This window comes from Lasioglossum baleicum, chromosome 6, assembly GCF_051020765.1.
Source record: "Lasioglossum baleicum chromosome 6, iyLasBale1, whole genome shotgun sequence".
NCBI lineage: Eukaryota > Metazoa > Arthropoda > Insecta > Hymenoptera > Halictidae > Lasioglossum > Lasioglossum baleicum.
This window is the reverse complement of record NC_134934.1, coordinates 7,705,750-7,730,939: the sequence shown is the minus strand read 5'-3', so window position 1 is coordinate 7,730,939 and position 25,190 is coordinate 7,705,750. Positions and strand designations below refer to the sequence as shown.

The 25,190-nt window shown below is 42.1% G+C and overlaps 3 protein-coding genes across 5 annotated transcripts in view; 1 reads left to right on the top strand and 2 right to left on the bottom strand.

Annotated features, from left to right (window-relative positions):
- The window catches only part of Cda5 (Chitin deacetylase-like 5), a 91,719-nt gene extending 86,330 nt beyond the window's left edge, over nt 1–5,389 (top strand). For 2 of the 3 annotated variants that reach the window (XM_076425383.1, XM_076425381.1), the window contains exons 12-16: nt 1,443–1,668; nt 2,314–2,443; nt 3,430–3,737; nt 3,828–4,026; nt 5,071–5,389. In XM_076425383.1, the coding sequence (XP_076281498.1) occupies nt 1,443–1,668; nt 2,314–2,443; nt 3,430–3,737; nt 3,828–4,026; nt 5,071–5,235 (1,028 nt within the window). In that variant the 3' untranslated portion in view covers nt 5,236–5,389. The remainder of the gene's footprint in view (nt 1–1,442; nt 1,669–2,313; nt 2,444–3,429; nt 3,738–3,827; nt 4,027–5,070) is intronic. The other variant, XM_076425382.1, reaches the window with a different exon arrangement.
- Nucleotides 5,390–6,839: 1,450 nt separating this feature from the next.
- Nucleotides 6,840–7,592, bottom strand: LOC143209592 (uncharacterized). Its single transcript, XM_076425436.1, has one exon. It carries the CDS (start codon nt 7,562–7,564, stop codon nt 7,004–7,006), a length of 561 nt encoding a protein of 186 aa, XP_076281551.1. The 5' UTR covers nt 7,565–7,592; the 3' UTR covers nt 6,840–7,003.
- Nucleotides 7,593–10,261: 2,669 nt separating this feature from the next.
- Nucleotides 10,262–24,130, bottom strand: LOC143209273 (uncharacterized). The gene is made up of 17 exons (XM_076424688.1): nt 24,020–24,130; nt 21,253–21,543; nt 20,688–20,838; nt 19,872–20,015; nt 19,603–19,809; nt 19,179–19,453; nt 17,662–17,942; nt 17,435–17,569; nt 16,706–16,858; nt 16,388–16,626; nt 15,110–15,305; nt 14,877–15,050; nt 14,620–14,811; nt 13,564–13,805; nt 13,252–13,502; nt 11,764–11,884; nt 10,262–10,561 (listed from the first exon to the last, which is right to left on the bottom strand). The coding sequence occupies exons 2-17, from the start codon at nt 21,339–21,341 to the stop codon at nt 10,271–10,273; spliced, it is 3,141 nt and encodes a 1,046-aa protein (XP_076280803.1). The 5' UTR covers nt 21,342–21,543; nt 24,020–24,130; the 3' UTR covers nt 10,262–10,270.
- Between the last annotated feature and the right edge of the window lie 1,060 nt (nt 24,131–25,190).

Here is a 25,190-nt window from a genome sequence, read left to right as displayed (position 1 = left end):
AGTGATCAGCTTAGATTATTGTGCTGTTAGTGGTTCGATCGGATACGTTTTTAGCTAAAATAACGTGGTTCAAGCTTTAAAACGGTTGTATACCAAATTTCTTGTCAACCCTTTTCTCCCCAGAGTTATGAATAGACCGCGGACCTTTATGCAAAGTAAAAAATGTTTGCATTGATTGCAATACACGGGAGCCAAATAATAATTTCATTGTTTTTTTAATTATCTCATTAAGGTGAAACTAACTGGTGGCCTTAAATCTTTTTAATCTGTTTAATACTGTTTTAAATTGTACAAGCCCATTTTTGTCATAAATGCATAAAATCCGCAGTCTAGTTATCAAGGTCACGTTCAGTTTTTTATAGTTAAGTATTCTTTTACACCCATCTTTTAGAGGATACCGAGACCCTGTAGAACAAAAGCAATGATAAAAATAATGAAATGATGTTCTTCTATATTTTCGCCGCAATAACGTGAATATCAAAAATCAATTGTTTAAAGTGTAAGATTTCTTCGATGAAATGTTAAGCACCAGATGCATTTCACTCGGAGTGAAACGGCGCTTAGCGGATGACTGGAGTATCGTGCGGCATCGATGCAACCGTTTTTCGAGAGCGAAGAGGCCTCGGCGATCCTCCGATTCCGCGTGGCGCGGAATATAAGTATCTCGCGGGAAAAGTCGCGCGGAAGGTGGAATATCGAACTGATCTCAAAGTAAAATTCATCGCGTCCCGATGCATTGTTCTCGCGCCGCTGAGAACTTCGCTCGACTGGTCGAAGAAAGGAGATCAGATGGTATCTCGCGGCCGTCTCGAGCGTCTAGTTTGTCGCGCATCGGAGCGTTCGCAGAAGCGACGCGTAGTTTCCGGAACAAATTGCACCGCTTCCGTTCCGTCGAGAACGGTACGTAGGCCACGCGCAATTAGAGAGAACGCCGAGGATCGTGATAAAATAGTAATTGCGCGTCGCGCGGCTGGTGAAACGAGGCCTGGCGATCGGAGATGAACGATGACACGGGTCGCGAGGCGGTTTCACCAGCCGCGTGCCGCCTGCCGCACCTGTGCCGTATACTAATGGCGCCTACTAACCGCAACTTTTCTCTTTTCTCTCTCTCTCTCTCTCTCTCTCTTTGCCTCTCTGCCTCACTATCACTCTCACTATCTCTCTGACACACTCTCGGCTCTCTCTTTCACTCGGTCACTCTGCCTTCGCATCACTCGATCATCCCTCGCATTCCCATCACACGCGCCACACTCTAATCCATCGACACGAAACACTGCAAAACCCGAAAAACTCTTGACCGATTACGACTACGAACAAAACCTGGACACACGAAAACACGGAAATCCAAACACGAACAACATCGGTAACACATTTCCCACGCATTCCCCCCTTCTGTGTCCCTGCCATCCGGAAACGATCCCGCCAAAAAAAAAACCACGCAGGTGACTATCTACCGGAGGAGATACCGCAAATCGTTCTACTGACGTTCGACGACTCGGTCAACGACCTGAACAAGGGTCTGTACACCGATCTGTTCGAGAAGGGACGCAAAAACCCGAACGGATGTCCCATCTCGGCGACCTTCTACGTCTCTCACGAGTGGACCGACTACAGCCAGGTTCAGAATCTGTACGCCGGCGGCCATGAGATCGCCTCCCACACGGTCTCGTAAGTACCGACTCGCCCTCGCGACAGCTTTCGGTCTAGGAAAAACGTCTCGAAACGGGAACAAACAATCTCTCGACATCCCGAATCGATTCAAATCGGGCGCGCTCTCCTCGACGATCATTAAATCACCGTTCCATTTATCATTGAGCAATCGCTTAATTACCGGTCCATCACAATCGTTCACGCTCCGCGCCGCTGCCGCCGATCAATCGGCAACTAATGCAAGCTTGGCTAAAGTCGACTCGATCGAGGCACCGGCAGCTTGATCGATCGAATGTCGCCGCTTCAGCACCTCGCTATGCGGGCCAGAACACGGCGAACTGTCCGGGGAAACCGGTTACGCGGACACGAGAAAAATCGACGACGTTATTAATCGAAGAAGCCGCTCGCGGATTTCTGCTCGGATCATAGCCACGCGATCGCGGCACGGTTCTAGAAACTGCGAGAACGTTTGCGCAAGTTTGTTTCGCGTGGTCGTTCGCAACCGGTTCAGATCGTTGAACGAAGAGACATCGGTTTTCCGAACATTAAGGATTTCTACCGGTGTTCCCAAGCTTCGCGACTTCTGGCCCTGCAATCGCTTGAAAATAGATTAGAGTGTAAGTCAGACGTGACGATGAGATGAACGTTCGGTGCTGCGAACAGGCACAGCTTCGGCGAGCAGTTCTCCCAGAGGAAGTGGTCCAGAGAAGTTGCAGGCCAACGAGAAATCCTCTCGGCCTATGGAGGCGTCAAGCTGGAAGATGTCAGGGGAATGAGAGCTCCTTTCCTCTCGGTAAGTTCGAATCCCGCGATCGACTTAACCCTTTGCACTCCGAATTATTTTGCAATTTTATTGCCAACAACTACCTGCTATTTTAGGCGTTTCAAAGTGTTTGTGTTTGAAATTTACTTCACAGGAGAGTTTCTTGATTGCTTCAATTTCAATTCCAATTCCAATTCAAATTTCAATTCAGATTTCAATTTCACTTTCAATTCCAATTTTCATTTCAACTTCAATTCCAATTGCCATTCCAATTCCAATTTCAATTCCAAATTGCAATTTCAATTCCAATTCCAATTCCAATTCAAATTTCAATTCAGATTTCAATTTCACTTTCAATTCCAATTTTCATTCCAATTTCAATTCCAAATGGCAATTTCAATTCCAATTCCAATTCCAATTCCAATTTTAATTTTTATTGTGATGTTAATTGTAATTTTAGTTTTTGTTATTTTTATTGTGATTTTAATTGCAATTGTTAAAAATATGAACTTTTATAGGAATGGAAATAATTGAAGGAAAGTCTTTTGATTATGACTAAACACAAAGAATCAAAAGTTTTTCCTTCAAATATTCCCATTTCTATAAAATTTCATGTTTTTTGCAACTTCAACGTCAATGTGGCACGTTTTCCCCTTATCCGATCAACTTCATCTTTTGCAAGAATTATTGTCTGACCCAATGGGGGGTGGGGGGGACGTGAAAAAATCTGGCAAAAAAATTTCACCTCTGAGCTCCACCCTAATGTGGCACACCTTCCCGACGTCCGATCGATCTAAAACTTTGGATATATCATTTTTTCATGAAATGGAACATTGAGGGAGGGGTGCCGAAAATTTCATGGTCGATAAATAATGTCCACCCTCTACTGTACATATAAAACCCGTTTCATTAAGATTTGTCTTTCTCTGATGTCGAGTCACACTCGACAAACGAGTGCAAACGGTTAATCCCGCAACGTCACTTCTGTTTATCTAATTTTCATCTGCATTAATTAGGTCGGAGGGAACAACATGTTCAAGATGCTCTGGGACACGAACTTCACCTACGACTCGTCCATGCCGATCTACGAGAACCGTCCGCCCAGCTGGCCCTACACCCTCGACTACAAGCTCTTCCACGACTGCATGATTCCTCCGTGTCCCACCAGATCCTATCCTGGTCTGTGGGAAGTTCCTATGGTGATGTGGCAGGACTTGAACGGCGGCAGGTGCTCCATGGGAGACGCTTGCAGCAATCCACCGACTGCCGACGGCGTCTACAAAATGCTGATCAAGAACTTCGAGAGACATTACACCACCAACAGGTCGGTTCCCATAGAACCTAGAAGTTTGCATCAGCTAGCACATCTTCTAAAAGTTGGAGAATCGATTACAATGATTCGTTGTCCTTGCAGATCACCGTTCGGACTTTTCTACCACGCTGCCTGGTTCACTCAGCCTCATCACAAAGAAGGTTTCATCTCGTTCCTGGATACGATAGTCGCGATGGACGACGTGTGGATCGTAACGAACTGGCAGGCGATCCAATGGGTCCGAAACCCTACGCCTCTACCGTTGATGCACACTTTCGAACCCTTTGGGTGCAACTATCAAGTACGTAGGAAACCAACACGCAGTTTTGATAGCACTGTCCAACACCAAATTTCTTCCACAATTACTGTTGGGTGGTTCTTAAAGAGTTTTTAAAAAACGTCGACGATCCAAACTTGGAAGGGTGATATCTCAGGATAAAAGTCTGCTCTATCGCGTGGTATAGTTCGATTTTCTGCTGGACCCTTATTTTTTTTAGACAAATTGAAAGATATCCTCAGAAATTGGCGCAAAAGCGGTGTCTCTCCGTCTTTAATCATTGTTTAAACAATCATAATGTATTAATATTGGATATCACTGTATTCGGGAAAGTCTACAGAATCTTCTGCTGTAAAGAACAATTCAATATCTTTCATGATAACATCAAAATATTTGTTTAAAGTTGAAAAATATGTTTTTTCTTCAACTTCAGTGGTGGTGAACCTATTACACGCGGATCAGATACTGACCCACGAAGGCTTTGTAATATTGACCTGCAAAAATTAAAGTAATATATCAAAAAGGAAACTAAAACCTTTTCTTGATTATTTCAAAAGTGAGAACCGAAAAGATTCAACTGTCAACTTTATCTTTTAACAAAATGTTTGATGTTTCCAAATAATTGGCACCCTCCCCCCCCCTCTAATTGAAGCCACTGATTTCTGACCCACGGGCTAGTATTCGAAAAGAAATAAAAATAATTGACCCACTCTTCAAAAAGTTTTGCCATCACTGGTCTGGGAGAAAAATTAAGGAAAGATTAGGAATCACAGCGCAAAAAACTGTATAAGAACCACCCAACAGTAATTAGGAAACATAAACAAGGTTGAAATTTGTTGGACAGTGTAGTTAGCCGGAAGAGTTCTTCCAAAGACGGATTTATGGACCTTCAACGCGTACGCGGAGTGTTTCAAATTCATCGTTCCTTGCATACCAAATAGTTTTTGTAAAGGGAATCTTTTTATAAACGAAACACCCTGTAGATCGTCTTTGAGCAAAATATCTCTCTGTAGTCTTGTTTCTTCTTGTTTATTCTCGTTTGAATAATGAAACGTTTGCGTAACGCAGGGTCGACCGAAGAAATGCAACAACCCGCGGGTCTGCAATCTGTGGCACAAGAGCGGCGTCAGGTACATGAAGACGTGTCAGGCGTGTCCGGACATTTATCCATGGACGGGCAAGACCGGCATACGAAGCAGTCGCATCGACAACGACGTGGATTCGCACGAATGAGCCGGACCGGCATTGACGTTCCGTGCGATCGAGGCCCAGCCAACCGAGAGAACAAGCGCCACCGGAGGAGACGAAAACGTTTCTACCACCGATTCGGTCAAAAGCCCCGTCACCGTTCCTCTGCAGCATCCCAACGTCCACCAAACGGGCCGAGTACGCCAATGAAATTGAAATCGAATCGCAACCCTTTCTCTTTCTCTCCCCCTATAGAAGGAACGAACGAGTCGCGCGACGGAACACGGTTGGGTCCTCGAGTTTCCACCGAGAAGAGGAGCTTCGACGTCTTTGATCTCGAAGACGAGAGACGAGTTCGTCTGCGTAGCACCATTGGCGAAAGGAAAATGTATAATTCGACGTGAATCGCGGCAACCGGCCGTATATTATATTAATGTACGCCGGCGCGGCGGCTTGTTACGGTATATATATGTATACACATATATATGATAGAGACTATCGGAACGATTCGGCGGTGTTAGGGTGCAAGTAAATTGCAGATGCGATACAAATAGAATGTATACTTTTATATTGGAAGAGAGAGAGCTACGCTTAGCAATGTTCTGTAGAGATTCCTATTCCACGTGTATAGAAATGCACGTGGTGCGTGAACGCGTAGTTAATCCGTGTAGATCCGTATTCTCGGATGCTTAAATTCATACTACACGGTTCACGCATCACGTGTACACGTGTATCTCAAGTACACGTTCAAAAAAAAAAAACCGCGATCTCTAGTATTTCGTAGCTAGCGTCGCAGCTTCAATGTGCTCGTACCGTAACTCGATCGACGCGCGAGCCAATTAGCGCCGCGCGATCCGCCCACCGGTCAAAGGAAACTCTGCCCGACGATTGACTATACTCTTCTCACGGAACAAGCATTTCGTTGAAACGTCCTCGTCCGGTCGAACCTGCGCGCCGGCTCGTTTGCTCGCGCCTCGAACGAGAACTATTCGTCCGTTCTCGAACAAATTCACACCGATTCGACAACTTGACCAGCCAAAACGAAGACGAGCATCGTTTCGATACGCGATGCGAGATGTGGGGTCGCGGTAGAAGCGCAGATCGACGTACTCCTTTGATCCTGCGACGAGCGGAACGAGAAGTTTTTCGGCCGATCCTAGCGCGGAAAGGATCGACCGATGGAAAGTCTCCTCTCCTCCCCGTATCCTCTATCCTTCCTTTTCCCTTGAAGCTTCCCTTCCTTTCGTTTCCCATCCCGCTCAACGAATTTTCTTCCGCGCGTGTCCTTGGCGTACTCGGCCACGTCCGATAGAGCAATTAATTAATCGAAACGTATAAATGTATATCGCGAATGCGCACAACGAAAAGTAACCGGAATATCGTCGGTCGCGAGAGGTTTCCTAACAAAATCGATCTGGAGGTTCAGGAGGTCGCCTTGCAGACGAGAAGGAATTACGAGAGCCGAGGGAACGTACATGTTCGCTTTAACGAACTATCGTGCACACGAGAGGACTGTCGTGTATACCTTTTAGAACCTGAAACTGTAATACGCCTTTAATCAATAAATATTTCGCTACAATTCCTAAACGACGTTCCTCGCGTTTCTTACGAGCTACTTACAATGCTGAACAATTCACTTTGGACACCTGTTTGTTCCTCGACTACCTAAGGCAGGCAGGTCCAACCTATTCCCCTCCGACAACTGCAAGGTCCCCCACCATCGAACCTCTTTACAATATCGCGCGGCTCTCGTGGTGGGAGCTTCCCACTACTATACAATTATAACGATGAAGTCTAAGAGTGGGGGAAGAACCTAAGCGGAGAAGGTGGCTCGAATAGCTCCGGAGCTACACGTTGGAACTGCCTGACCTAAGGTATGAATGCTGTCGGAAACGATCGAATAAATTAACTGAGAAATCGCGAAGCGATTGTTTCGGCTGGCAGTTCTGTCGTTACATAATGAAATCCGGGCTCGGAAGGGGATACAAGATCGTCGACCAAGCCTTTGTGTCAAAGCTCGCGATCTCCTGCCAGCGAATCTCGCCGTGTAAACCCATATGCTCCATCCAATACTGCGCCATATTGTTGAAACTTTCTTTCCAAGTCTGCAACGAAAAATCATCGATGAATAGAGGATCAAGATCGACCGGTTTCTCCGTACCCGTTTGTTCTGCAATACCCAGGCCTGCAGCATCTCGTTCCCCTGATGCACCGCGATTTTCTTCGCTCGGCGCAAGTGCTGCAACGACGCTGCTTTCCGACCTCGCACGAGAAACATGTACGCCTTCATCATTTCCATAAACGGCTTGATGAACGCAGCATTCTTCCGTACTCTGTGAATATTCTCCATCAACGTGTTCGTGAACTGCAGCATATCTATTATGTCGTTTGATCTCTTGATGTTGATTCGACGGGTCATTACGAGCAGGTAGCACTCCAAGCCCTGAATACGGAAAGAAAAATTTTATTATTCTGATTCATTGCATCGCGCGTCGAACGGTCCGCTACAAATATCCGGTTTTTTCACGTGCGGCGACCGTGCGGCAACGGAATTGCGGTTCAGCTGATAGGCGTCCACTTGCGTTTGTTTAAGGGAGCAGACTCCTTTTTCCAGGACTGCAAGGGTGCGGCATTCGCGTTCTTATTTCTCGATAATACGATAATGGGGATTTTCAGTAGTGCAAAAACACTACATAAAAGATCGATCTATCCGATTCGGCAGCGTAATTTGCATTATTCGGAAGCATACAACTGCGCATGTAGCTAAATATTTTCATAGCTAGCCGAATAAGAAAAAAATAGGACTTTTAAGGGAGATAATGCCTAGATGGATCTTTTATCTAGCGTTTTTGACTACTGAAAACCCCCATTTTTCCATCTAAGGCGCTGTCTCAGTCAAAAGTCCTATTTTTTCGATTACGAGGCGTAATTTGCATTATTCGGCAGCATGCGGCTATGAAAATAGCTACATGCGTAGTTGTATGCTTCCGAATAATGCAAATTACGCTGCCGAATCGGATAGATCGATCTTTTATGTAGCGATTTTGACTACTGGAAAACCCCGTGTTTGTATCATATTATCGAGAAAGGAGAAGACGAATCCCGCACCCTTGCAATCCTGGAAAAAGGAGTCTACCCGCTTTTCATTGCGTTTTCTACTACTATCGACGATGTTGATTACGCCGACGCGACGCACAGTGGGCCAAACCGACGAAATCTGTGTCAAAATCAAAGAACTTTCGATAGAAATGAGGTAGAGCGATGAAATTTTTTAAAAATTAAAGCTGAAACTTTGCAGAATATGGAAAAAATAGGGAGATTATGGTACGAACGTTTTTTAACCTTGAGAAAATTCGTTAAACATGTAGAATTTCAAGAAATCGATTTTGCAATATCCCGAGGTCGTAGACAAATTTTGAAACCAGATTTTTGAAATCGGCGTGCAAAAATCTACGAGAAATGATGTGTCGCATCAAGAAACCACGATTTTCTTGAAGTTGTGCAAGTTTAACGAATTCTGTCAAGGTTAAAAAAACGTTCGCACCACGATCTCCATGATTATCCCATATTCTGCAAAGATTAAGCTTTTAATTTAAAAAAATTTTATCGTTCTATCGAAAAAGTTCTTTGATTTTGACACAGATTTCGTCGGTTTAGCCCACTGTGCGCCGCATCTACGGTTCAAACAAATGTGCAGCGCAGCGCCTGATTGAATCCATAGTTAAAACCACGAATGTATGTAGCGGGCCGTACAGTTAGATGAGCGCACCTTGATGCAGTTGTAGAGCTGAGAGTATTTGTGGTATTGTAAGTCTTTAATATAATCCTCGACGTCCAGAATGAGATCGTCCGTCAACGGCATCGCCCTGCAAATGAATATCAGTCTGACGAACAAAAAGATGGCGGGTGTGATACTCACATTCTCAGTTCCCAGATGACCAGACAAGTAATCAGGCGGGTCAAGCTCTGAGGATCCCGGGAAACGCAGGCATTATGCTTGCGAACTGTTCGTAAAAATCAAATATTTTTCTCTCGCACCTTTTTCAGACACGTATCGCGAGCAGTGCCGGATTAAGATCATTACAGGCCCTCGGCACTTGAGAAATTTTATTGGTTAATCCAGCTCCGATCGCGAGCATAAGAATGACCAAAAGAGAAAAGCCAAGTTGTGAGAAAGAACAACAAACCTGACGTCTTGTAAGATATCGCGGATCCTTCCTTGTTTCCGTACGTGCAAGCCACTATATGTAATACATTAATTTTCTTTATTATATTATGGTATGAAAACTTGATGCCTAAGCAAATAACAGTTAAGCTGTTTCTACTAGTTTGGGATGACAAAAATGTCCCACCTACTCGAACCTACTTCTAGTTTGTGTCGTACCGAAAGAGGTTCAAATTAGAGATCGCGGTTTTGAACGTGTACTAAAATACACGCGCGTACACGTGAGTATGTGAACCGCGTACGAATTTAAAGATCCGCGAATTCTTTTCGACTGTTGATGTTAGAAGTGGAACAATAATAAAGTCGCTATTAATTGTTCGGGGTTACATCACTGTATATTAAAATACGCGTGTAAAATAAATACACGAGTATTTGTGAAATGAAAGTACACGGGTACCTGTGTATGTAGTGTTACATGGATGAAAATTCGGATTCGTTTATTGCACGTAAAATGGGGACCTCTATTAGATTTGATTCTTAGAGCGAGTAGCACAAAAGGAAAGAGATACTGAATAAATTAGCGGAAATAGCCCACGAAATAAAACAGCTGTTAGAAGAGCGACAATACAAAGAATTGCTATTTCCGCTAATTTATTCGGTATCTCTTTCCTTTTGCGCTATCCGCTTCCAGAATCACATCTAATAGAGGTTCTCATTTTAATCCATGTAATACTAATTACTAGACTGCGGATCTTTACGCAAAATAAAAATTTCTTACCTGGATTGCAGCAAGCTGGAGTGAAATAGAAATTTATTTTCTTCCCTATTATGTTTAGTAGGTTGAAACTAATATAGTGGTATGTTTAAATTTTTCAAATATTTTTGCTATTTTTAAATTACGCCTACTCATTTTTGTTATAAATGTTGACGGATCCTTATATTCTTACTACGTGGCTCACGTACACGTGAAATAATAAGGGTCTCAAGTTCAAATGTTCTACAGACATTAACGAAGAGCTTACTCGCGATGGTCGAGTAGTACGTGTGACAAGCTTCGTAGGACTCGATGAACATGCCAGCGTCCAGGAGCATCTCCAAACAAAGGGCGTAGTACCAGGTCAGCGCAGATTTGTCGACATCCTCTTCGGACAGATAATACAGTTCCATCAGCAAATCGATCGCCCCCTTCAAATTTTTGGTCCACACCTGAAACAGCAGCGCGCTCGCACGAATCACGGAACCATGACTTAAGGGGGGATAAGTTCGATTCAATTTTAACTAACAAGCAATTTTGCAAATTTTTAAATCATTCTCAACGTTTCGATCCGGATATGGATCCTTTTCAAGAGAACTTGCATCTGTAAAAGACTGTATATTGTAATGTATGTTTAACTGAATAGGGTAACAGCTATTATGCCGAGGAAAATTCCGTACTTGCTGTGTGAAAACAATTTCTTTAAATTAATTATTGAAATTTAGAAATAATAGTAACTGAACTACATGTTGGTTATTCAGTTAAACATACATTACAATCTACAGTCTTTTACAGATGCGAGTTCTCTTGAAAAGGATTCATATCCGGATCGAAACGTTGAGAATGATTTAAAAATTTGCAAAATTGCTTGTTAGTTAAAATTGGATCGAACCTATGCGCCGAGAACATTAATGAAAAGTTTATTCAGTAAGCTACGATCGACAGAGAGGAATTTCTACTTAAGGGAGGAATCTTGTGTAAAATGAAATTTTTGAGCATTTTGTTTTTGCTTAAATCGACAGGAAATTTCCTGAGGAATACGATAAGAAAAGTTAGCAAATGATCAGAGATGTTCTTGCACGTTATTTTCAATTTAAAGTGAACGGTTCTATCGGACGCTCGGCCCTTCGGTGCCCTTTTTAATCTGACTGTGTTAAAACCTCTATGACCTATAGTAATGTACGGGCTGTAACAAAATTTAGTGTCATGGTTTCGGCAGATCGTCGTACACTTTCGGATCGGTGGAGATTTGTTAAGTAAAATTACCGCAAAATTGACGTAGACCTTGAAACTCAAGGTCAAATTTTTTATGCTTGTATCGCATTCTACTCACCATGGGGACCAAACTTGAAATCCAGACCAAGCATGAAATACAAGCATAATGACCTTGAATTTTAAGGTCAAAGTCAATTTCGCGGCAAATTTTATTTAACAAATCTTCACCGATCCGAAGGTGTACAACCATCTGTCAAAACCATGACACTAAATTTTGTTACACCCTGTACAGAGGAAGACAGTCATTCAGACCATAGACAATTTATAAGAAATCTTTTTCAAATTTTAAATCACAATCTACGCATTACATTTTTCGAAAAAATTCTTGAGAAACAGGCCATTTACATAAGGTTCCCCCGTTACGGGACCAATATTTTACCATGGCCTCTATCAAACAGGGCAACACGGCGATCTTCACTTTGTTGTAACAGAATTGGCTGCAGATCTTCATCAGATTGATCCCCAACTTGACGCACTCGTTCAATGCGCCGTCCACAAACCTTTCGTTAGGGAACGGGTTATCGGTAGAGGATCTTTGTGCAAAACTAGACTGCACAACACAACACTTTCTAAATAATAACTAGACTGCGGATTTTTTTGCAAAATAAGAATTGTTCGCAAGACACAAGAGCTAAATAGGACTATCTTTCTTTAGTTAATGATTTTAATCAGCAGAAATTAAATTCTTCAGAACTGAATAAATCCACAGTCTATTTATTAGAAAGCTCCATATGTGATCCGTGGAGCAGCTTTGATAGCAATAAGCCAGAGTTGGGCAAACGCTAGTCACAATTATGATTATTGACTAATAACTTCATAAGCTCTACAAAACTGACTAATAATTCATGACTAAGTCAATACTTGAGCGTGACTATGAGTAATGACTACATAAGTATTTGAGGGTAATGACTAAATTTTTATTAAGAATGACTATTGAATTCTGACCATAATGGCATAACTAATGACTAAATACGCAATCAGAATTTCACTATGACTAATGACTAAAAATGGTTATAAGTTAAAATAAGGACATAATAATAACAAAAAAATAGCCTATTAGTTTATAGACATATAAAATGCAGATTATGACACGTTTGGTCACCGCAAATTCCGATATACATAGTTTAAGTATACATATTGATGTATGTTAATCGCACAATAGTGACTGATGACTGATCATTTAAACTAACTAATGATTAATCATAAACCATAATCATAAATGAAACGTAAACTAACGATTACTTAGAGTTGTGACTAACTAGTGCCATGTAGTTATGACTAACTAATCAAAAAGTTATAACTAACTTTTTTAAGTTTTGACTAACAATCAATCAGACTATTTGTCATTTCTAATTATTAGTTGATTTTTGCCCAACTCTGTAATGGGTCCCATGGAAATCACCGACACAAATTTCCCCGGCACGGTTTTCACCGACTCCAGATTTAACCGACAATAACTTTGGCCGACAACGAATTTGACCGACAATAAGTTCGGCCGACAACAAATTTAATCGACAACGAATTTGATTCACAATGACTTGAAACGACCACAGTATGTATTATCATTATTATATTATCATACTGTGGTCGTCTCAAGTCGTTCTGGATCAAATTCGTTGTCGATTAAATTTGTTGTCGGCCAAAGTTATTGTCGATCAAATTCGTTGTCGGTTAAAGGCGTTGTCGGCCAAAGTTATTGTCGGTGAAAACCGTATGATAATACATACTGTGGTCGTTTAAAGTCATTGTGAATCAAATTCGTTGTCGATTAAATTTGTTGTCGGCCAAAGTTATTGTCGGTCAAATCTGGAGTCGGTGAATTGTTGTCGGTGATTTCCATGGGACCCCTCTGTAATAAGCTAGTCACCTGTTCTCGAAGAACACGCGATACACGTCTGCAAGCATGATCACCTCCGCCAAGGAGTTCCAACTGATTTTCTCCTCGGTGGCTTGCATCATTGGCTTCTCCAGATACCGTAGGTAACCGTGATCGCATCGAAAGATGGTCACCGCGGTCAGATAGATCCTCCCCTTCTCCAGAAAGCCTCCCAAGACCCTGAAAGCGGCGTCGAAGCTCTGAACGATTATCGATTTCGACAGTTTCGTCTCCTGTTCCAGCTGCGAAGTAAGTGTTTTCATCAGCGACACGATCGAATGACGGATCGATCTCCGATCTAACCATCATCACGGTGGCCAATCGCTGTAAACGCATCGCCAGAGTCAAATTTATAACCGCCGCTTGACCACTGACACGGTACAGAATGTATTTGGGCAAGCTCCGGAACTTCTGTTGCAGCTTTCGCCTGATCACGTCCAAGCAAACGGACTTGGAAGCCGCGAGAGTACCGTTTCGCAGATTCACCGCCTCCATGTAGAACCTCTTCGCTTGCCCGTAATTCCCGTAGGCAATGTACGCGTCCCCTAAAAAAATACATCCTTTGGCGACCCAAAACGGAATACAGTAAATCCTCTATAGACGCGACAGCCTCGGGGGGATTTGGTCGCATCTATTGTATAGGCTAGCTAGCTATTTTACTACGTTTTTATTAGCTTGCTTTCTTGTCTGTCTGTCTGTTTGTTCGGTACAAATTTTGCAATTGATTTTCAACTAATTTCCCGACAAGCAATATTTAAAAAACAAATTTTAAAAAAGCCTATGCGTTTAGGAGATATAAACTATTAAAAATTTAACCGTTACACCTCCCCGTGGCACGCTCGGTAGTACCCACTCGGTGTTCCCACTCTGACCTACCCCCACTCCACTGACCCGCTTCGCACCGAAGGAGCTCATTGTCCGTGTGTGTTTTAGCTCCGTGCGGTGTTTACAAAGTTACTACCTATTATTATACTATAATGTTTGTTTACCAAGCGAAAGAACAGTTGCACCGAAATTCTCCGTCGAACCTTTATCTTTGACATTTTACCACGTCTAAGAAGTACATGTCTCTGTTATAATCTCATCAAAATGTTTAAAATCGTTTGAAAAATTTCACACACACACACACAAGACTAAAAAGCAAAACATAATTATTTAAATGAAAATAAATTTTTACACAAATACCACGTTTCTAAAACGGACTAAAAGGTATAAAATAATTTTTCCTAGTCCCATACACATTCCTAACCCCGTACGCAGATAGTCCTGAAAATTTGTGATTGTGAATTTGGAATAGCTATGAAAATACTTGTGAGAAGATTTAAAACGAAAAAACGTATTCGCGAGAGACGCTGCTACCTATCAGAAGCAACGTGATCTCTTTGTTGTCTTCCTCGTCCATGATGTCGACGTGCAGCTGCTCCTTGGCCTTGGTGAGCCCGATTCTCGCAGTGGTGTCCGAAAGGAACTTGGTCGCGAAGATCGGCTGCGCCGTCGCTATTAAACCGGCGCTGTAATCCAGCATGAACTTCGTCAGCTTCTCGACGTCCACTGAAACCTCACCCACTGAGATTGAAACGTCGAGTCTGTTCCATCGATTCGAGTTTCGACCTTACCACTGTTCTCGATATGGAACAGCATCCTACTGTAGAGATAGTCGACTACGTCAACGCATCGACAATTCCGATGGTCCAGGTAGTTCAGGTGTTTCAGCCGATTTTCCCAAGGGATGTCCAGCTTCTTCGATCCTCCCGTCGCTTGTTTCTCGGACGACTTTGCCACGACCTCGTCTGGAGCGGAGTTTCGTGTCGGACGAGTACGTTTCCTTGATCAGGATTTCGAGGCTTACCTTCGTTCTCGACGTTATCATGTAACGAAGGCAGTATCGAGATTCTACGTGTGTTGTCTCTCGACTTCCTCTCCGTATCGCTTACACCGTTGGTGAGCATCAGAACATTTCGTTTCGTCTCTCCTCTGTCCATCAGACGACTTTGCGTCCTGCGCCTCTGGATCGAGAGGATCGACGCCGCTGGAGTCTCTTCGTTCTGTCGTGGTTAAAACATTATTGAACTCTTCGATGGTACAGGGTGGGCCATCTAACGTTTGGAATTTGAATCGGCTATAAAAAAAAAACTAATGAATATTTTTTCAAAGTTATGAGTTTATTAGAAAGATTGAACCTTTCCATTTAGGAATGGAAGACAACATCATTCCAATGACTGCCACGGCTAGCCTTACAATACCCCATTCGATCAGTCCAATTTTTCAGTACATTTTCGATTGTTTGGGCCTCTCATTTCCACCACGGAGGATACGTCAATAAGCAAAATTGTCTTTATCTGGAGCTCAGAAAATTCACACGTCATCGTGGAGAAACCAATGCATCCACAACGAGTGACTGTCTGTTGCGGATTTGGTCTGGCGGCATTATTGGGCCATTTTTCTACGAAAATGAGCAAGGAAACGCCGTTACAGTGAACGGCGATCGCTACCGCGCCATGCTAAGCGATTTTTTGTTTCCCAAAATTGAAGAGGATGACGTAGACGACATTTGGTTTCAACAGGACGGCGCAACGTGCCACACAGCCAACGTAACAATCGGTCTTTTGCGCATTGCTTTCGAAAATCGCATAATCAGCCGAAATGCTGATGTCAATTGGCCACCTCGAAGCTGCGATTTGACTCCGTTGGACTTTTTTTTTGTGGGGAGCCATTAAGAACAAGTGTTACGCTAACCATCCAGCGACGATTGACGACTTGAAACACGAAATCGAAGTTGCCATTGACGAAATAAAGGTCCAAACAATCGAAAATGTACTGAAAAATTGGACTGATCGAATGGGGTATTGTAAGGCCAGCCGTGGCAGTCATTTGAATGATGTTGTCTTCCATTCCTAAATGGAAAGGTTCAATCTTTCTAATAAACTCATAACTTTGACAAAATATTCATCAGTTTTTTTTTTATAGCCGATTCAAATTCCAAATCTTAAATGGCCCACCCTTTATTTAATCGCTAGGATTGTCACTCGTGTGGTAACATAGACGAGAGAGAGAGAGAGAGAGATCAGATTATCAGGAGGAGAAGGAAAGAAGCTGGGCAAGGTTTCTACAGAAAGGAAAACCAGACCAACGTCTCCGGCGGTTCCTGCGGTACGTCCTCTTTCGAGAAAATTTCGAGGAACTTGCCACCACCGCAAGTGTTGCACCTGTGGGCCTCCCGCTCCAAGAGATTCGCTATTTTCGTGTGGAAGTCTTTCTTCTCGTGCCCCAGCAATATAGAGTAGAATAGCTTGCGATACGCCGGTATCGTGAACTCCAGATACTGGCAGTGGGCGTACTGTGGTAAAGACTTCGGCGCGAACATTCCTGTAATCGGAATCCTCGATTACGAGATTCAAAGCTTACGAAGCTGTTCGAGGATCGATAAGAGCACGGCTCGACTAACGAGTGGGTTGGCAGTGGCAGGTTATCACGTGGTGCATGTTGCTGAAGGTTTTCCGTCTCTTGTACAGGAAGGACATCGACTCGTCGATGTGGAAGTGCCTTCTCTGGATCATCGCGCACTCGAGGATTCTCAATCGTATCATCTCTGCCACAGCTGAAGAAGAGAGACAGCGTTCTTGCACCAAGATATCTAGATATTACTACAGATCCGAATGTATACTAATACTATAGGGACAGGGCAGGGCCAGCCTTCTCTGTAAAGGGGCCTGGGTGCAAGAAACCATTTGGGGACCCATATTTTTTGTAAAGTAAAAAAAATGTTACAAACACGAACATACAGGGTGAATTCGAAGAGAGAGAAACAGAACACCTAAATATCTCCGTTACTCTTTCCGTTGTACATACAAAAAAGAAATTCCTAGGACAAAGTTACACTGTTTGAAGGGCCACATATAACGGTGTAAGGGAAAAAATTTTCAAGGTCATTTTTTTTTAACAAGATCTCAAGGTCATTGATATTTTTTTAAATGGAATGAGGTATTTTTTTAATACATTTTTAATACAAAAAGTACTAACCCATATATGTCGGAAAGTTAGTAGTTCAAGAGATATTTCAATTTAAAAAACCCTAAAACACCATTACTGTCGTACTAAAACGTTAGCGTTTACTTGCTAGTGTAAATTGAAGAGTTGACTATTGAAATTGAAATTGAAAAATGCTTTCCTTTGCACGTGTAGAGCGGCGCGGCGTTGATCATCACGGCAGCGACCTTGCTGCGCGAGAAAACTGAGCCCAACGTGGTCACGCACTTCATGAAGTCTTGCTCGTAGGAGTTCATCCTGTTGTATATGTCGATCCTCAAACCTAATCGCAACAGAGGCAAGCGGTGAGAATACTCAACGTATCCTTCAAGATTGTTTTCAACGCCAGGTTCTGTTTTAATATTTTTAATTGACCCGTAACGTCGCGATTGATCTCGACGGTTCCTCTGTGCTGCCAGGACGGCACGCAAACGTTCACGGTGCTCATTTGCGTCCAATTCAAAGGCGGTGCCACCTCCTCCGGTGTCATGTTCACGGGTATCTTCGCTACGAGGGCGCTTTCCGGGAAAACGAGCTCGTGAACTCTGTGGTCCATCGGCGTGAAGTTGACGAACTCGAGTGCCCCGATCTGCAAGGTGGACGTCAGGAACGCCTCGCACCAGGCGATCGAATTCTTGCCGCGTTTCTGAAGCGTCCTGCACGAAACGACTCATTAGCGGGGTAGCCTTCTCATTTCAGTAGTCAAAAGAGCTAGATAAAAGGCCAATCTAGGCCGCAATCGCACCTTGAAAGTCCTATTTTTATTTTTATTTCTATTTTTAGTTTCTTTTCCTATTTTTATTTCATTATTCAGCAGTATGTAGCTGTCACAGATTTATAGAAATAGCTACAGTGGGTGTACAAAGTATTCGTAATTCGTGCAACTTTCAAAAACTAATCACTTTTTTATGATTGTACCGAACCACCTGATTTTTTATAATCAATTAGAAGCATTGGTTCACGAAATGATACGAAAAGAAGATTCTCCAAAAAATACAATTTACAAGGTTACGTGCAAAAATAAGAAAGGCGTTTCTTAAAACATTTTTCTTTGGCCCCTTAAAGAAAATTTAAAATATACGTTTTGTAGATCTATAGTAGTTACTCACATGCTGAACATTTCATCGAAATTGATTAACATACATACGAGCTACAAGCGGTTAAAAATGGTGAAAATCGTAGTTTTACTCGACTTTTGAATCCACAGAATCGTACACCTTTCGACGCGTGTCGTTTTCACCTGCGTCAACGGATTTCGATGAAACATATATGTTAAATTTTCATTAAGGACCCAAATAAAAGAGGTTTTAAAAAATGCCTTTTTCATTTTTGCATGTAACCTATAATTTTTGGAAAATCTTTTCTGCATATCATTTCGTAAACCAATGCTTCCAATTCATCCTAAAAAATCAGGACGTTTGATACAATTATAAAAAAGTTATTCCGTTTTAAAGGGCGAATACATTCTACACCCACTGTACACGAGCAGCTGTATGCTTCCGAATAATGCAAATTACGCCTCGTAAACGTAAAAGTAGAACTTTTGAGGGCGATCGCGGCCTAAATTGATCTTTTATCTAGCGCTTTTGTCTACTGAAAACCCCCATCTTTGCATTATCGAGAAATCAGAAGGCGCATCCCACACCCTTGCAATCCTGAATACGTGAGTCTACCCCAGTAGCGTGTTATAACTAGTTGGGGCCTTGGGCAAAGTAGAATTTCGGGGCCCTTAACCCTAACTAAATAACTTGGATCAATCTTGGATCTTAGTTTGTGTTCTCTCTCTCTCTCTCTCGGGGCCCCCTTTTGCCCAAGTTGCCCATAGGGTAACGCTTATAGGGTTTATCTCGACCCGTTCGGTATTAAATATTCTCTAATCGCGTTCGACTCGCCTGTCGAGAATCTTCGGGATCGCGAGAACGTTCAAGAACTGACAGGCGAACGCCGTGATGTACTGTGGCTCCAATTCCTGCAGCGACCTGTTCATCAGCCTCTTGTCCTGGCAAATGGCCTGCTGCACTTGAGACATATTGTCCCAGGACTGAGGCTCGACCACCGTCATCGCTATGATCACGTTGTCATTCTCCATGGCGGCGGCGAGAAACTTCCAGGAGAGCACGTCCATGTTGTGCACGTCGTCGAGCAGGATACAGATGTTTTTCTCCATCTGCGACGCAATCGAAATATCTAGTAACGAAACTAGAACGACCGGATTTCACAGATGTTTTTCTCCATCTGCGACGCAATCGAAATATCTAGTAACGAAACTAAAACGACCGGATTTCATGGCGGAGTTCGGATAAACGAGGCTCTCACCTTCTTCAAGATTGTCTTGAAGATTTCGATGGTCTTCGTGTGACGCTCCCAATCCGAGTAGCTGCAGTAGTCTTGCGAGAGAGGAAACTGAACCTTCATCATGGGGTTCAGGTAACAGTATTGGCTGGGGAGTATCAGACCGATTAACGCGTTCGATGTGATCCTCTCGCGTTCCTGTATCGTCGTGCAGTACGACCCGCCGAACAGCTGTACAACACCTTCTTTAAAACGATCGTATGAATCGAGTAAATCTAGTGGAAGTCAATTACCTGTAGAAGCAGCTGGTACAGCACCGAGAACTCTTTCTCCGCGTATAATTCGCTCAAGGTCAGCTTCAGCACAGTCAGTTGTCGATTCTGGGCGACAGTGGCGAACGCGTCGAGGAGTCTCGACTTGCCCGATCTCTCGGCCCCCTAAATTAAGATTTCAAACTGTCGGATAATAGAATTCTGTTAAGGCCTGCCGTACACATCCGTTTTCTATACATAATTACGGTCTGAAGTAGGGCTGCTACTTTTCCGAAGATTCGAAAGATTCGAAGGAACGAAGGGAACTTCGAAGTTACGAAGTGCACGAAATTCCGAAGTCTTCGAAACGTATGAAGTTGTAACTTATGCGTTTCATACCATGTCACGATTTTTGAGAAATAAAAATATTAACACGTTAAGCGCCACGTGTCAGCCACCGGTGACTGACACTCAACTTTCCGTTTGGACATTTCGTAATTAAATTAAATTTAAAAAATTGCATTCTATTAATAAATTGCGGGATCATATCACGCGCGAATGTACCTAAAAAATAATACTTCGCAAACAAAATTTTAATGAGTTGGGATTTTAAAGTGAAACAGAGTCGAATTTTATTATTCAAGCAATGAACTTTAATGAATGAGATATATTTTCCCCTCTGTTCGATGATCTTTTGCCAAAAAGAATAATTAAGAAAATATTTTATTGATTAATATATCGGTCAATGCACAAATCCGTCATTTCGTTAAAAATTTTTAGTTCCGGCAATGAAAAAGTACCGTACGTGAAAAAACTGATGTATATGGTCAGTCTGAAATTTCTAAGCTTTTTAATAACCTCGATGAGCATCCCCGAGTAGCTTTTCTCCGACACTCCGATGTCGTCCAAGATATCCTTGAACAACTCCACGTCTTTCGTTCGTCCCAGCATCGGGTAGACGTAGTTAGTGGTCGATAGCTGATCCTCGGACACGCTCCAGGGTGAAGTTCTTAATTTTCATGAAAAATTATTTGTCAATCGAACGAATGATTAATAAAAAATTTGTTTATATCGATCGTATTCTTGTTAACAAACGTTGAATGATATCGGCGCTACGGTTCGATCGTTAAATACAAAAATATATAAATTTTTAACTAAGCAGTTTTGCTATTTTTCAAAAAAATCGACGTTTCGGTCCTTGATTTGGACCATTTTCAAGATTGAATTGAATTGCGTCTGTAAGAAAATAAAGTAATTTTCATATAATAACATACAATTTTCGACGGAAAATTTTTTTGAAAAATAGCAAAACTGCTTAGTTAAAAATTTATATTTTTTTTGTATTTAACGATCGAACCGTAGCGCCGATATCATTCAACGTTTGTGAACGAATGATTATATCGAAAATCGTATTTTTACTGACGTATCCGTGTCGAGGATCTCGTAGACGTGCGCCATGCCGATTCCTTTGAGCATCTTCATCCCCCGCGATCGGAACGTGTCCGACGTCATGGAACTGTACCGGAGGGTGTCGTAGTCGCAGGATATCTGCGACAGGCATTACTGTGCGAACGAATTCAAAGCGATCGGAGAGAACGGCCGAATACCTTGCCGAAAGACACCGACATCAACGCCAAAGCCTTGTCCACCGGTGTCCCGAAGACCATGTACTCCTTTCTGACTGTGTGTCCGACGACTCCGCAAAAAGCCATTCCTGAACAAATCGTGTGCTGTAGAGTTCTACTCTGTCGTATATTTTAGAACTCGAATTCAGCGATTAACGAGCTCCCAGTCAGCAAAATCTGTTCCAGCAGATTAAAAGGGTAGACTCGTTTCTCCAGGATTGCAAGGGTGCGATTGCAAAACGAAAGTCGCAACTTTCGGTGCTCGTTTCTACTTAAATTAGTTATAACTCTGCAATATGGAAAAATCTGGAACCAATTCTTTTTGGACTATGATCGCAAACCTTTATCGAACGTAATGGTTAGACTGCGGATTTTATACATTTATGATAAAAATGGACACGTGCAATTTAAAGCAGTGGACATGTTCAATATGTTTAAGGACATCAACATATTAGTTTCAGCTTAATAGGGATAATTAAAAGAAGAATACAGTTTTTATTTGGCTCCTGTGTCCTGCAATCAATGCAAACATTTTTTATTTTTTATGCAAAGATCCGCAGTCTAGTAATAGTACAAGAAAAAGTGTATAGTATAGTAAAAAAAAAAACTTACAGAATGATTGGCAATGTTCAAATATTAATAACAATACTAATTTAGATGATAACAGAATGAAACTGAACTACCTGAACTCTGTACATCGTACTCGAAGCATTTCATTATCATTACTTTTCAAGAGTTTGGACAATCTGCCGACAAGATATTTCGAATAAAAGTTGAACAGTACTTAAACACGTACAAAATACTACATTTAAAAATTCGAAAAAAATTTTTTTCCCACAAAAAATAAAAATTATCTTGATTTTCTAAATGTTAAAATACATTTTTTATCCAACGTATGATAGTATGATAATATCCAGTATGATAATGCATACTGTGGTCGTCTTAAGTCGTTGTGGATCGAATTCGTTGTCGATCAAACTCGTTGTCGGTTAAAGGCGTTGTCGGCCAAAGCTATTGTCGGACAAATCTGGAGTCGGAGAAATGTTGTCGGCGAAAACTGTGTCGGAGAAATCTGTGTCGGTGATATCCATGGGACCCTTATACAGGGTGATTCACGTTATGCAAACAATAAAAATACGTTATAAGAAATGTTTAGAATGTAATGGAGAAGCGTTTGATTTTTTGAAAATATCTCGAGATCTAATAATTTTTTGCCATGTGTACCCTAATCATTTTTTACGTAGAATGAACAGAAGAATCGATCTGTCTAGAAAACAATATGCATTTCTATTTAAAGTAATGATGCAATCGTTAATTGCACATGCACTGCTGCATCTAAAAAACATTTAAAGGCCTACAGATGTAGTTCTCTTCGAACCATTTATCTTTCTCCTTTGGCATTTTTTTGTAAATGCAATAATAACGGAGTTATGACTTGTAACAATTGCGTGAATCACCCTGTAGAGAAGGCCGGCCCTGGGCACAGTCGGCCCGGCGCGCCAACTGTCGATTGGCCGACTGTGCCAACTCGCGTCAAGGTCGCGCTCTGATTGGTCCGTGGTTTTTCGTTAATAACTCCTAAACAAAGCCGCGGATAACATTTCTGCAAAGGAAAATGTCGCTTCAAATGGTCTCAGGAACCTCCCATTTCCGGGATGTTCAGGAATTTTGGGACACCCTGTAGGTGTGCAAGTTGCGTGAACCACCCTGTATGTATTTAGAGTCCATTTTCATTAACGCACATTCCCTTTCAACTTTACAGTTGTTATTATCCTCCGACAATACACCTTTACCGTTCGAGGTGTATTTATTTAATTTTACAAGTTACGAGGCAACGGCACCACGACCCTATCCTAAATACATTGTGACGACCCGGTGATGAAAGAGACGTCGGCTAGTTCACGTGTATTCCTCGGTTCACGCATACCTGCCTAACCTTCGGCTCGTAACACCATAAACCAGCGACAGCGACATGCTGACGAATAATGCAAATTACGCCTCGTAAACGTAAAAATATCGAGAAATGAAAAGCCGCATCCCGCATTCTTGCAATCCTGGAAACGAGTCTACGCCTATAAGACTAAATGTCTGCAATCGTACTTTACGAGCAAAAGGCGGTCATTTTGTAACAGGATTACAAATACTAACAAGGAGAACCCCCGCTCTGTCCCTCACGGATTTTGTTCAGACTTTACAGAGTTATAGATCTCGTTCCCCTGATTACGAAAGTACCCCATTATAGGGGCAGACACTCAATAGTTTTCGAGATATTTGCAATTAAAGTTTCATAATCGTAAAATATCAATTTGGTTCAGATTTTTACCAAGCAGGCCCGGGTTCGAATCCCTTCATGGTAAATTATTTTTTATTCTGTTTTTTTCATGGAAAATGTATTTTCAATGTTAAATAAATTTTAAATAAAATATTTTTATTCGCTAAAGGACTAATTAAAAATGATACTTATTATTTTGTAGAAGAAACACTAGATCTATTACTACATATACAAAAGATAATAATTATATATATATATATAAATAATATAAATTAATAATAATTATAAATTACCGGTTGAGACGCCGATGAAGATAGTCTTGACGCCTACCACGCGTTTCGCCTCGTTCAGGATCTGCGGAGCAGCCAGCACTCCACCTTTCGCGGTGGATTCGCTATCTGAATTCCCGTAGCCGTCCAGCCCGTACACGATTTCGAAAAGTATGTCTCTGGTGTACATGTTCGTCGAGCAGATGCACCCCGCGTACTTGCTAATTATGCTTGAATATGGTTATAGTGCAATGTTTACCAGCCACAAGAAACGTTGTTCATCGTGCACATGATCGCACCACGCAGCTGGGACAAGATACAACTGTCCTAGGCATATCCCAAATTGTCAATCATATTCCAAAAAATTTGGAACCACTTGCTGATTTATAATAAAGACGGTTCTTTAACGAAAGCGCAATTTCAAGAAAAATACGCATTCCTTGATAAAAATGAAATAATAGAAAATATAAAACATACTACAGTAAATCCTCTATAAACGCATCAAAGATGTAGCAGATATCGGTGTGAACCACTACTAATGCAACGCGGAGAGTCGCAGTCGTCGGCACAGTTCAAAGGCCCGTGCGTCCTCACAATGTAACACCAATATTTAAACTTTTTTATTATTACTTATTTTTTTATGAAACTTTCATCAACATATTCGTGGCATTTTTCTGATTAAAAAAAGACCAAACACGATATAATTTCAACTGTATTTAGTGGTTTAATCGGGCGGGTGTCAAGGAAGGATAGTGTATTGGAAAGAAAGAGATGCGGTGAGTCGCAGTCAGCGTATGGAAAGGAAAGAGACGCGGAGAGTCGCACAGTCCTGCCCTTCTCTACGTTCGGCTCGGCCTTTCAAGCTCAAAACAATAGCTACCCGTCTCAGATAAACGCATACAGATCCCCCGAGGCTTATGCGTTTATGGTGGCATTACTATAGCCGTAAGTTTTTTACCAAATAAATCTTCCTCGGTTGTTCCAAAGGCATTCAACTTTTCTTATAAATACCCCGTTTCTCTGAATTTACGCAGTGATGTGAAACTTTCGACCGGTAGTGTCCCGTGGACAAAGTCTCCTTGTCCGAGCTGCGCGGAGCGTCCCTTGTGCTCCAAAAAAGTACTTTAACAAAACCGTGAACAACTCGTCGACCAACGAAATTAGTTCGTGCACGGAACACCGGCTCGGTATAATG

Excerpts from the sequence above, each read along its gene's own strand:
- LOC143209273 (XM_076424688.1), bottom strand. The coding sequence starts at position 21,341 with ATGACGTCGGACACGTTCCGATCGCGGGGGATGAAGATGCTCAAAGGA. Across the intron at positions 20,839-21,252 it reads GAGATCCTCGACACGGATAC|AACTTCACCCTGGAGCGTGT; the intron begins GTCAGTAAAAAT and ends ATGAAAATTAAG. Across the intron at positions 17,570-17,661 it reads GATCAATCGCGACGTTACGG|GTTTGAGGATCGACATATAC; the intron begins GTCAATTAAAAA and ends TGTTGCGATTAG.
- LOC143209592 (XM_076425436.1), bottom strand. The coding sequence starts at position 7,564 with ATGCTGCAGTTCACGAACACGTTGATGGAGAATATTCACAGAGTACGG.